Genomic DNA, 12145 nt, shown 5'->3' on the forward strand with positions numbered 1-12145 from the left:
TATAGCCAAGGAGGTAAGGCAACAATTAAGTCGAGCTATAGATGAAACTTGTGAAATAGTTCTCTACGGTCTTGTGTACTGGTTCCGTATATGGGACCACGAATACAATCTTAAACCATCAGCTCAAATGTTTAAATGGCTCGACTTTCTCATTAAAGATATCGAGTCTAATTTATTGGATTCCAAACCTTTGGTATACCTCCTTACTCATATACGTACTGGTTACTACGATACAGATATTGAGCACTTTAATTGAATGCTTTTTAACTATGTGTTTAAATAACAAATTTGTTTATTTTTAGAAAGCAATAACAAAAAAATAAATAACATTTTCTAAAAATAAAACAAACATAAATAAAGTAATAAATTAATTGAATTATAATAATTCAGTCTTCCTCCTCTGAGGTTTTGTCTCTTCTTTAATCTTAATTTCTTTCTTATTCTCTTCTTCTTCTTTTAATTCTTCCAATATTAATTGGTTCTTCTTTTTAAAGGTCTTTATCTTCTTACTTAACTCTTCTATTACATCAATATGCTTATTAATTACATTACTAAGCATATTTAAAGGAGTTTTTTCGAATGAAATTTTAACTCCTTCGACAAGCGTTTGAGCACTAATACTTACTTCTTCTATTCCTTCTAATAGCTGTGTAAAATCACTTAATGTGATCGTTCTGTAATCCAACTCGGTTTCGTCTTCTGATTTACTAAATCTGTGGGGTATATCTCTGGATGGTGTACCGTACATGGAACTATGATATGACCATATCTAGATGGTAGGGTCATTAAATATTAGTATAGTTTATTATCTAACTATAATTTAACTATAATGTATATCTAACCCTATCTAAGATCTCGTTAGGATGACGTTTCCCGAATTCTTACGAGAATTCAACACTAAATATTTGGGACAATAAGTAATGACCTCATAACTAGTATAGTAAAATATAGTATATTTATAATATATCTATTTTTAGTATACCCTAGTTTTTAATTTACCCTAATTTGCCTATATTACTTATTGTCACAAATATTTAGTGTCACAATGGCGCTACGCGCCATACGCACCGAAGGTGCGTTGTGACACTAAATATTTGTGACAATAAGTAATATAGTAAAAATTGTGACTGTTGATGTCATCACTTCATTCTTAATTATAATATACTATTCTTATTTATGTAATTAATCATAATTGTTTATTATTATTATCAATTTTATTTTTTGTTATTCATCTTTTGTTATTCTTCTTATCTTTTTTATCATAATGAATGTAATGAATAAATTTGTTGATTAATCTCATTTCGTTATTGTGACCCTTATCAATACTACTTAATTCTTTATGACATTAAAATATTAATCATTCTTTACGATGATTGGTGTTATATAATGTATCTTCATTATTATTATTTATATTATTTATATTTAATATATTATTTATATTAATATTTATATACATGTTTAAGTTGTATTGAATATTCTTTTAATTTTTTGAAATTTAATTTGAAATTTCTTAATGATGAATAAAATTTAATGAAGATGAAATACTTTCTGGATTTTCATATATATATATAATATTTATAATTATGAATAAATAATTAATTATATAAATACAATTATGATATATGTATATATCATATTAATTATATATATAATAATAGTACTATTTATATCATTTCATTCATTTTTATTCTTTCATTTTACATTTTATTCTTATTTTCTTTCATCTGATTATTGTTTTATTCATCATATTCTCTTATTTATTCTTATTTCTTATTTATTTCTTTTTTTATTCATTTTTATTTATTATCTATTTCTTATTGTTATTCATTTTTCTCATTTCTTCATTATAAAGATACTGTCATTTCTTATATTTTATTTCTTTCATCTTTTTATCATCATCTTATCATTTAACTTATTCATATTCTTATTAATCATAATCTCTTTAGTAGTTAATTCAATTAATGTTTTTGATAATAAGAAATAAAATGGTAAAGAATAAATAGAATTATTATATTAATGATAAAAAATGAATATGATAAAATCCATGATATATGTTGAGTATTTATAATGATTTATTAATTTTTAAGTATTCATAAAATTGAACAATTAAAATTTATGAATTAATAAATGAAATGTTCATATTTATGTTATAATTTATGTTTTCATAAGTATAAAATATTAATTTTGTATGATTTTTCAATAATTCATAAAATGAAATAATTTTATTCTTATATAAAAAGATAACTATTATTTATTTCATATTATTATTAAATAATAACTCTATCATCATTTATATTCTCTCTTATTTATTTATTATTTATATTCTTTTTATTTATATTCTTTATTACATCATTATTATGTTTATTATGTTTATTTATTTCTAATATTCTTTCTTTTGTTCATCTCTCTTTCTATTATTATATCTTATTATTTTATTATCATTATATTTTAATTAATTTATTATTTTCTCTTTCATTCTTCATTGAAAAATAAATAATTTCATCATTCTTTATTATGATATTGAAAATACTCAATATCATGTACATATTAATTCAAAATAGAAATGTAATAATATAGAAATGATATAAATCATGAAGATATTATATTGATATTTAGTAATGTAATTCAACAAATTAATAATTTTATTCAATTATCTATAAAACAAACACTCAAAAATTGAGTTATGTACTGTTATTCTTTGTGTCAAAAGTATTTCCAAACAATTATAATAATCTTATTAATGTTATAAAGAATGAAATAAATAAATATAATAAAACAACAATACAAAATGTAATTAATTGAAAATCACAATGAATTGGTGGAATTGTAAATAATGTTTAAAGTGATATTTGATTAACAACTAATGGAATTTCTCTAACTGAAAATATTTATGAACAAATAGTTTTTGAATTAAGAAGAATAACATGAATATTTTAAAATAATAATAATACAAAGAATGAATTGATTAATGGGAATATATTGATGAATAGAAAGAAATATTCATTGATATAAACATTTGGTCACGAAATTATGCATTTCATTCGTATTCATCATTATGTTATTATATTGATTTGTGAAATTGTTAATTATTTCATAATTGATGTCTAAATATAATGAATGTAAACATTGATTGATTAAAACATGGTGTTTATGTTGGATAGATCATTGAAATGAATTATCATAATGCAAAATAATTCTTGTTAAATGTTTAAAAGATAAAAAATAGTAGAAAATATTATTAGATGAAAATATTTGTGATTAAATATGAGAAGAACATATTTGTATATTATTAGTTCTATCTTTCTACTTCGTTCTCTGTATTAAATGAATATATCTGTTGATGAAATTGAAATAAAATAAAAATAAAATGATAAATGATAAAAGAAAGAATAAAGAAAATAATAAGAAAATAAATATAATGATTAATGATAAAATTAATGAATTATTATCATGAATGAAAGTTGAATATGAACATTAAATTCATTATTATTAATTATAAATGTTTAATTTATAATACATATTAAATAGTCATTCTTCATTCTATATTATTGTGTTGATGTTTAAATTATTCAATTTGTTATTATTATATCATCACTTTATTGATACTTCTTATTTATTATCTTTTTATTTGTTTCATCATTTAACTCTTGTTTGATATGATAATATAAATAATTTACATTGTATATTATCATCATTCATCATTGATAATCATCTGTGATATAATTTAATTTTCATATCAATAAATATATCATTTAAATAAATAAATAATAACATCTATTAACATATCATTATGACATCTCATCAATGTGATAAATGAAATGTAACATATTTACACATTAATAACAATACGATTGATATTCATATTTATATAATCATTGTTATTCATAAATAACATTATAAATTTGAATTAACATAATATTCTTCTTTATTATTTTTCATAATGATATTTTCACATTATAATAGATTTGAAGGTAAATGAAAAGAAATAAAGAATAATATAAAATGAACACAATTATGAATGAATATACTCAACAAGTCAAGATACATCATACTCAAAACAACAAGAAGTTACAAAATGTCAACTGATTGTTATAGAATTTGTATTTTACCTACTTTTTATTTTATTTTATATTTTAATTTTTGATTTGAAGGTAGCACGTCAGAGACACCACACAGTTCCCTAAAATATTTCCATCCCTCGATCCCTCCCAGTTATGGACTGGTTATGACGTTGCGTTTGGTTAGAAAAACATCTTACCCAGTACTGCAAGAATAGCAGTGTTTGTTATGTACAATGACGGAATATCATTGACAATAAACGAATGGGTATTTATAAAGATGTTATTATTACTTGTTAGAACACAAGTATATTTGATAATATAAGAAAGATTATCAAAGAAAAAGGGTCAAGTGGATGAGGCTAAAAGAATATTAGCCTAAAGTAATACAGTGGTAATTATATACTCTCCTTAAAATAAGAAAATAAAGAAGAAGAAATTTAAACCCAAAGAAGAAGAAATTTAACCTCGAAATTAAAAAGAAATTAAATAATGAATATTTAAATAAGGGAGGTTTAAATACTCTATTCCACATCAAAAATGAGAAAAGAAAATTCTCACCGTTCAACAACTAAAAGCAAAGAATAAGGCAATAGTTGAAGAACAAATACTTTTAAGCGAAGGGATGTGATTAGTCTCCCCTGAGCAAGGAACAATAGAAGATATTTCTATTAATACTTAATTAACTACTTTTTATTTTATATTTTAATTTTTTAAGAGAAAATAATAGAAAACAGAACAATCTAATATTCAAAAAATATATTACACTATTTTCATTTAAGCATTTTATTTAGATTCATAACTTCTTCACTTATTTTGGTTCCCCTTTAACTTCTTGTATTATTGGTGGTCGTTTACCTGTTGTGATTGATTCTGCAATATCCCATGGATGTGGATGTAATGTTTTAGGAAATGGACCTTCCCATGTAATGATTTGTAACATTGTTATTGAATATGAATATATATCTGATTCCATTTTATAATGTTCTCAATTTAATATTTTTGGTGCCATGTATTTTGGTGATCCTATCCCTTTTGTGAATGTCATATTTGTCATCATCATATTAATGTTTCTTGATGCTCCAAAATCTGTTAATTTACAATTAACTCCAATATTATCATCAATTGATACAACAAGAAAATTATCTGGTTTAATATCTCGATGTAGTATTCCATTTGAATGAAGATATGAAATTCCTTTTGCTCCATCTATCATGAATTTAATTCTTATTTTATTAGGTATTTCCGTATTTGTTCTTTTATTAATTAAATCTTGTATTGATCCATATTTTGCATATTCTGTTATCATACATATTTTATTAGGAATAAATACTGCTCCATAAAAATGAATAATATATTCACTTCGAATTTTATCTAACATCATTACTTCTTTCTCAAATTCTTTCATTTTATCTTCATCTTTATCAATTTGTTTCATTTTCTTAATTGCTACTTGATTCCCTCTAAATTCTCCTATATATACAATTCCAAATGTTCATTCTCCTATTTTCTTTTCTTCTTTTATTTCATCTGGATCAAGTCGTGTTGATATTTGTGTTTCTCCTTTAATTGAAATACTTTTAATTATTTCTTCTTGTGTTTTATTAAGTGTTTTACTAATTATCATCATTTGTTCTTTAATTTTAGTAGTACATTTGATTGTAATAAATATTTCAAATTCACATGCATATCCTCCTTCAATTGTAATGATATTTGGGTTTGTTCTAATTGAATATTTTTCATTTTCTTCTTTACTACTTATTTGTATTTTCTTTTTTTTTCTTTATTTTCATTTCCAATACATATTAATTCTCTGATTTCTTTATTTACTTCAATTTCTTCTCCTTCTCCTATTTCTATTTCTTTTTTATTTGTTATTATTCCATCTCCAAGTGATATGAATTTGATATTTGATTGTGAAATTTTAAATATTGTTGTTGTTTTCTCTTGTTCTTTCTTTTCTTTGAGTTTTATAATGTAATTAATCATTGTTATTATAATTATAATTATTATAATGATGATAATAAGTATAATGATGATAATTATCATTATCATCCACCATACAATTTCTTTATTACATTTTGTTCCTTCTTCATTGATTCCATACCAAAATGAACATTTTGAACATTTATTATTTTTTGTTTCTTTACATTTATTAATATTTGAATAATGAATACATTCTTTATTTATTATTATATATTCATCTTCACATGTATTACATTCTTTCTCATTTAAACATGTTATACATTTATTTCCACATTTTGAACATTCTTTATTTATTAAATAATATCCTGTTAAACATTCTCTACATCCATATTCTTTATCTATTTCTCCTTTACACCCTTTAATTGTTGTTGTTGATTTACATATTCCTGTTGAACTCATAAAATATCCTTCTCCACATATTATACATTTATCTTTTTGATTACATGTTAAACATTCTTTTTCACATTTTGAACATCCTTTCCCATTTCTATAATATCCATTCTTACATATTCCACATCCACTTCCATCTGCTAATATTCGTAAACATGTTCCATTTAATTCTTCATTTGATTGACATGTTTTATCATTTCTTAAATATTTATCATTAGAACAACTCATACAATATGTAGATGTTCCATAACATGTTTCACATTTATCATCACATTTTAAACATTTCTTATCTTTTGTTAAATAATATCCTTCTTTACATCTTTTACATCCATATGTATTTTCTTCTTCACAATATTCTATTTTTGTATTAATACATTCTCCTTTAAAATTAGGTGAATATGTATTTGAACATTCAACACATTTTCCATTAACATATGATTTATTTAAACAATTTTGAATATTATTATTACATTTTCCATTTTGATCTTTTATCATATCTTCTTCACATGTTTTATTTATACATTTATTATTATCTAAATATTCTTCATATTTACATTTTATTTCAATATCATTTGTTTTACATATTTCTGATTTTGAACATTCTATACATTTATTATTATTGTCAATGTATTTTCCATTTTCACAATATATTTCTTCATTCTTTCCATTTTGATTCTTTTCTTTATTTGAACATTTTTTATTGTTTAATGTATATCTATTTGAACATGATACACATTTATTTCCTTCATAATAACATTGATCTTCATTATCTCCATTACATTGATTATTTTCTATTTTATATCCATTTGAACATTTTAAACAATAATTTCTTTCTGATTTATTACATTTATTATCAATTTCTTTACACTCTCCTTTTTCTTTAATAAATCCTTCTTTACATTGATAACAATATGTTTTATATCCTACAATACAATTATCTGGTAATATTTGACATTCTTTATTTGAATTTAAATAATATCCTTTTTCACATTCAATACATTTAAATTTTTTATTTGTTTTACCAGTTAAAACAATACAATTTGATAATTGACCATTTAGTGTTACTGTTTCATCAAATATCATTATATTATTATTACCATTATTATTAATATTTATTAATTGTGTTGATGAAGAAGAATTAGTGAAATAATAAAGAGAATTATTAACAAAAGAATTACATGTGAGAATACCATTTATAATTAAAGTTAATGGTTTATTTGTTGGATTTAATGAATGTTTTAGTTTATTATTTCCATTCATTTCCAATATATTTGTAGTTGAATTGTATTTAAATTCTGAGTTATCATTCTTTTCTCTATTATTTGTAATTTCAAAGTTATTAAATTATATCTTTTGAGTATACTCTTTGATTGATGAAACAGGTGCTATTAATAATGTAATATCATCATTAACATTAATTTGTTTATCTGAAATAAAATTATATAATATAATATCATGATCAATATTAAGAGTTGTATATTTAATAATATTATTATTAAAATCTACTGTGTTTAAATTTTGTTGAATATTAAGAATACATTCAGTTTCACCACTATCATCACATTGACAATGTGGATAATTGAATAGTTGATTACCATTTCCTGAATATGATAAATTATAATTATTACCATTCATTGTACAAGTAACACTTGTATCTAAATCAATTCCATTTGGACAAAATCTCATTAATCTATTATTTGATATTAAATATGCTTTACCATCTGACATATCAAGTCCATTCTTAAAATCTTCTGGTAAATAATGATCATTTGGGTTTTTATTAATTTCAAATGCACTGTTATCATTAAATGACGTCACATCAAAACATCGTTTATTATTAACTGGATTATTAATTATAAATTTGTTTATAGATTCCCCATCTTTAAAAAGATGAATATAATCACTTTTCAAAATAATTAATTGTGGTTGATTTAATGATGGTGTTGTTTCAAATGTAATTGAATGTTTAAACGAAACATGACCAATCCAAAATAATATAAATTTTTTTCTAAAGATAAATTCATTATATGTATGAAATCTTCCATATAAAGTAATTGAGATTTATCCATAACTTCAATAACATTTGCATCCCAGTAATCAAATGAACTTGTCATTGTGAACTTACCATCAAGATATGTTCTGTTACAATTGAAAGCTAAATCAGAGTAAGTGAAATTCTTGTTAAAATAATATGAATAATTGTTTGAGAGTGATTCACATTGTTTATCTTTTCCACTTTCAAATCCATCTTCAAATTCATGTCCTATTTGAATACAATCATAGTGTTCAGCATTAATACAATTAATTAACATTATAATATAAAACATTAACATAAATAATGATGAAAAATACGAGTATGAGATTATTTTTGTGATAATTTACATTGTTTCTTTCTTTTTTGTCATTTTGAATCTTTTGTTGAATTTTGTTATTTTATATATAAATAAATCAATAATAATAATTTATTATTTATTATTATTATTAATTAAAATCTTAACATTAAAAAATAGAAAACATGAATTTTTAATAAAACAGTGTTATTCTCAATAAAATCATGATTTGATTTATTTAATTACTCTTTATCATCTCGTCATTCCATTCATTTGGTTATTCACTATTTAGATTATCCAATAAGTAAATACAACACATATACTAAATAATAAAGCATTAATAGTGTGTAGTATTTAGATTTAATGAAACTGTGAAAAACAACATATCAATTGTATTAACTTTATGTACTTTTAATAAAGAATTGAATAAACAAAACTCTTTGATACAAATTAGAACAAATGAATAAAGGTATAATAACAAAAACAATAAGAAGGATAAGAAAACGATAACTCTTTCATAAATATCTGTTCATATAATAATATAACAACTAAACAATATTATAATATTTTTTTTAATTAAGTATTAATAGAAATATTTTATATTGTTCATTGTTCAGTGGAGATTAATTAATCCATTTGCTTTAAAAGTGTTTATTCATCATCTATTAGTTCATTCTTTGATTTTAGTTGTTGAATTATGATAATTTCATTTTCTCATTTATTTAATGTGGAATAGAGTATTTTAAACATCAATTATTTAAATATTCGTTATTTAATTTCTATTTGATTTGATGGGTTTAAATTTCTTCTTTATTTTCTTATTTTAAAGAAAATATATATTTACTACTGTATTGCTTTAGGCTAATATTCTTTTTAGAATCAACCACTAAACCCTTTTTCTTTGATAATCTTATATTATCAAATATAATTGTATTCTAACAAGTAATAATAACATTTTATAAATACCCATTCTTTTATTATCAATGATATCACATCATTGTAATTAATAAACATTGTTATTCTTGTAGTATTGATTAAGATGTTTTTCAACTAAATACAATATTATAACCATTCCATAACTAGTAGATTTAAATGATGATAATATTTTAGGGTATTGTGTGGTATATCTGACATACCATATTCGAATCATAAAGAAGAATATAATAATAAAATAAGATATATTCATTCTTATTTTTATTATTTATTATATTATATTTTATTGATTTTTATATTGATTTTTATCTTTGATTATCACCTTTTATTTCTTCTTTTTGTCATTTTTTTCTTTTCTAATCATCTTTCATTTCTTATTTTTATTCTTGTTACTATTATTTTATATTAGATGATCTTTTTATCATTTTATATTTGTTTATATAGTTTGTTTATATTTTATTATTATTATTATTTATTGTTGTTTATCTTATATTATTTATTTATTATATGTTGTATTGATATTTAACAATGTTAATATGAAATGAATAATAATGAATAAATATAAAATAAGAATAAAATGATATAAGAATATAACATAAATAATAAAATAAGAAATATATAATAGATATAAAGATAAAAGAAGAAGAATAAAATAAATAAATATAAAATAATATAAATAAAATAAAAAATAAATAAAAAAGAATAAAATAAATATTTTATTATATTTTTATTTATCTTTTATTCTTATTTCTTTTTATTATTTATTAAATTAACACATTGAATATGATTCTTTCAAATGAAATAAAACAAGAATGAAATATGAATATTTTTATATTCATCATTTCATTTATTGATAAATGAAATGTTCATATTCATTTATTGATTTTATTTTATATTCTTTTTTATTTTTATATTTCAAATAAATAATAATGAATAAAAATCATTTCATTTCAATTACAATACTTCGTTGTGGTGTGAAATAGTGTTTTCCACAAAGTGTATTTGATATTCCTTTATATGAAAATGACCATTGATAACAACATGAATTTGTTTTATTATTTTCTTTACAAACAACAATATCACCACCAATTAATCCACATCCAAATCCAAACAAATAATCACTTGATTGATTAAATAAAATAAATGCAAATCGTGGTTTTTTAATATCAAATTTCATCATTCCTTGAATTCTTCCTTTTGATTTTAATGAAAATAAAAATGATTTGGGATCATTTATACAATCAACTTTATCAATTTTCTCATTAACATATCCTCCAAATTTATTTCCTTCTGAATCTTCAATAATAATTATTATATGTTCTTTATTCATTATTCTTTGATTAAATACTGATGTTTTCTTATTCCAATCATCAATATCTGAATCAAATAATATATTCGATACTTTTCTATTTGTCCATTCTTCTAGTTGTTTCATTTCTTCTTTTGTATTCATTCCTTTCATTATTCTTAATCTTTCTCCTTCTTGTTTCTTTCTTTCTTCTTCTTTTCTTCTTTCTTCTTCTTGTTTCTTCTTTTCTTCTTCTTCATCTTGTCTCTTCTTCATCTCAAAATAATCATTATAATATGTGTTCCATTCTTCTTTCGTTTTATTAAATGATTGTATGATTTTATCTGTTTCTTCGGGTGTTCTGAATATTTTATTTTTCATGTTCATTTCTTCAATTGAAATAATTGTATTGATTATTTCATTCCGTGTTTTACTTAGTATTTCAGAATCTGAATTACTTTCTTCTATTATTTTGTTCATTTTATTTTTAATTATTTCTATTTTATTTATTGTTTCTTGACTTTTTGTTATTATTAGTTTTCTTCTTCTTTCTGTTTCATCAATCCTATCAATTATTCCTTCTCCTCTTTTAATAGCTTCTGAATATGTTTCATTGTCTTGTATTTCAAATATTTCATTTTTAATACTTCCTAAATAATAATTATAATATTTATTAATATCAACAATTGATTGTTGAATATTTGGAAGTGTTTCTATTTCTTCTTTAAAGAATTGAGTGTTCTTGTTTATTAACTCTTCCATTTTAATTTAATGAATATCAGATTAAAATCAGATGATTAAATACTTAAATACACGTTTATAACAATCATTTTATTTATTATTTTATTATTTTAATAAACGTCATTTCATTTTATTAATTAAATTAAATGTTATTTATTTTATTATTTTAAATAAAATTATGGATTCGAAGATATCACGTCAGAGATACCACACAATACCCTAAAATATTATCATCATTTAAATCTACTAGTTATGGAATGGTTATAATATTGTATTTAGTTGAAAAACATCTTAATCAATACTACAAGAATAACAATGTTTATTAATTACAATGATGTGATATCATTGATAATAAAAGAATGGGTATTTATAAAATGTTATTATTACTTGTTAGAATACAATTATATTTGATAATATAA

General features: G+C 21.1%; 4 protein-coding genes across 4 annotated transcripts, besides 29 other annotated features; all 4 read right to left on the bottom strand.

The window, feature by feature from the left end:
* Window positions 1-313: 313 nt before the first annotated feature.
* Window positions 314-387: a sequence feature (AT_rich).
* Window positions 377-748, bottom strand: EDI_189880 (uncharacterized protein; the record flags this gene model as incomplete). Its single annotated transcript, XM_001741409.1, has 1 exon — window positions 377-748. The coding sequence occupies one exon, from the start codon at window positions 746-748 to the stop codon at window positions 377-379; it is 372 nt and encodes a 123-aa protein (XP_001741461.1).
* Window positions 749-941: 193 nt separating this feature from the next.
* Window positions 942-976: a sequence feature (AT_rich).
* A 177-nt stretch (window positions 977-1153) lies between these two features.
* Window positions 1154-1266: a microsatellite.
* A 111-nt stretch (window positions 1267-1377) lies between these two features.
* Window positions 1378-1452: a microsatellite.
* A 106-nt stretch (window positions 1453-1558) lies between these two features.
* Window positions 1559-1651: a microsatellite.
* Window positions 1652-1663: 12 nt separating this feature from the next.
* Window positions 1664-1741: a microsatellite.
* A 12-nt stretch (window positions 1742-1753) lies between these two features.
* Window positions 1754-1813: a microsatellite.
* A 246-nt stretch (window positions 1814-2059) lies between these two features.
* Window positions 2060-2278: a sequence feature (AT_rich).
* A 32-nt stretch (window positions 2279-2310) lies between these two features.
* Window positions 2311-2465: a microsatellite.
* A 256-nt stretch (window positions 2466-2721) lies between these two features.
* Window positions 2722-2776: a sequence feature (AT_rich).
* Window positions 2777-2927: 151 nt separating this feature from the next.
* Window positions 2928-2950: a sequence feature (AT_rich).
* Window positions 2951-3353: 403 nt separating this feature from the next.
* Window positions 3354-3419: a microsatellite.
* Window positions 3420-3473: 54 nt separating this feature from the next.
* Window positions 3474-3527: a sequence feature (AT_rich).
* Window positions 3528-3717: 190 nt separating this feature from the next.
* Window positions 3718-3771: a sequence feature (AT_rich).
* A 342-nt stretch (window positions 3772-4113) lies between these two features.
* Window positions 4114-4142: a sequence feature (AT_rich).
* Window positions 4143-4755: a repeat region.
* A 291-nt stretch (window positions 4756-5046) lies between these two features.
* On the bottom strand, window positions 5047-5496 carry EDI_189890 (serine/threonine protein kinase ppk33, putative; the record flags this gene model as incomplete). Its single annotated transcript, XM_001741410.1, has 1 exon — window positions 5047-5496. The coding sequence occupies one exon, from the start codon at window positions 5494-5496 to the stop codon at window positions 5047-5049; it is 450 nt and encodes a 149-aa protein (XP_001741462.1).
* Window positions 5497-5684: 188 nt separating this feature from the next.
* Window positions 5685-7694, bottom strand: EDI_189900 (uncharacterized protein; the record flags this gene model as incomplete). Its single annotated transcript, XM_001741411.1, has 2 exons — window positions 5685-5815; window positions 5861-7694. The coding sequence occupies 2 exons, from the start codon at window positions 7692-7694 to the stop codon at window positions 5685-5687; spliced, it is 1965 nt and encodes a 654-aa protein (XP_001741463.1).
* Window positions 5795-5940: a microsatellite.
* Window positions 6043-6113: a microsatellite.
* Window positions 6185-6259: a sequence feature (AT_rich).
* Window positions 6944-7122: a microsatellite.
* Window positions 7512-7547: a microsatellite.
* Window positions 7695-7778: 84 nt separating the features above from the next.
* On the bottom strand, window positions 7779-8767 carry EDI_189910 (uncharacterized protein; the record flags this gene model as incomplete). The annotated part of the gene is made up of 2 exons (XM_001741412.1): window positions 7779-8337; window positions 8412-8767. 2 exons carry the CDS (start codon window positions 8765-8767, stop codon window positions 7779-7781), a joined length of 915 nt encoding a protein of 304 aa, XP_001741464.1.
* Window positions 7865-7936: a sequence feature (AT_rich).
* Window positions 8726-8774: a sequence feature (AT_rich).
* An 88-nt stretch (window positions 8775-8862) lies between these two features.
* Window positions 8863-8966: a sequence feature (AT_rich).
* Window positions 8967-9295: 329 nt separating this feature from the next.
* Window positions 9296-9337: a sequence feature (AT_rich).
* Window positions 9338-9912: a repeat region.
* Window positions 9913-11858: a repeat region.
* Window positions 11859-11906: a sequence feature (AT_rich).
* A 1-nt stretch (window position 11907) lies between these two features.
* Window positions 11908-12145: a repeat region.

The sequence above is a fragment of the Entamoeba dispar genome, genomic scaffold, assembly GCF_000209125.1.
Source record: "Entamoeba dispar SAW760 scf_1105229463751 genomic scaffold, whole genome shotgun sequence".
Lineage (NCBI taxonomy): Eukaryota > Evosea > Mastigamoebida > Endamoebidae > Entamoeba > Entamoeba dispar.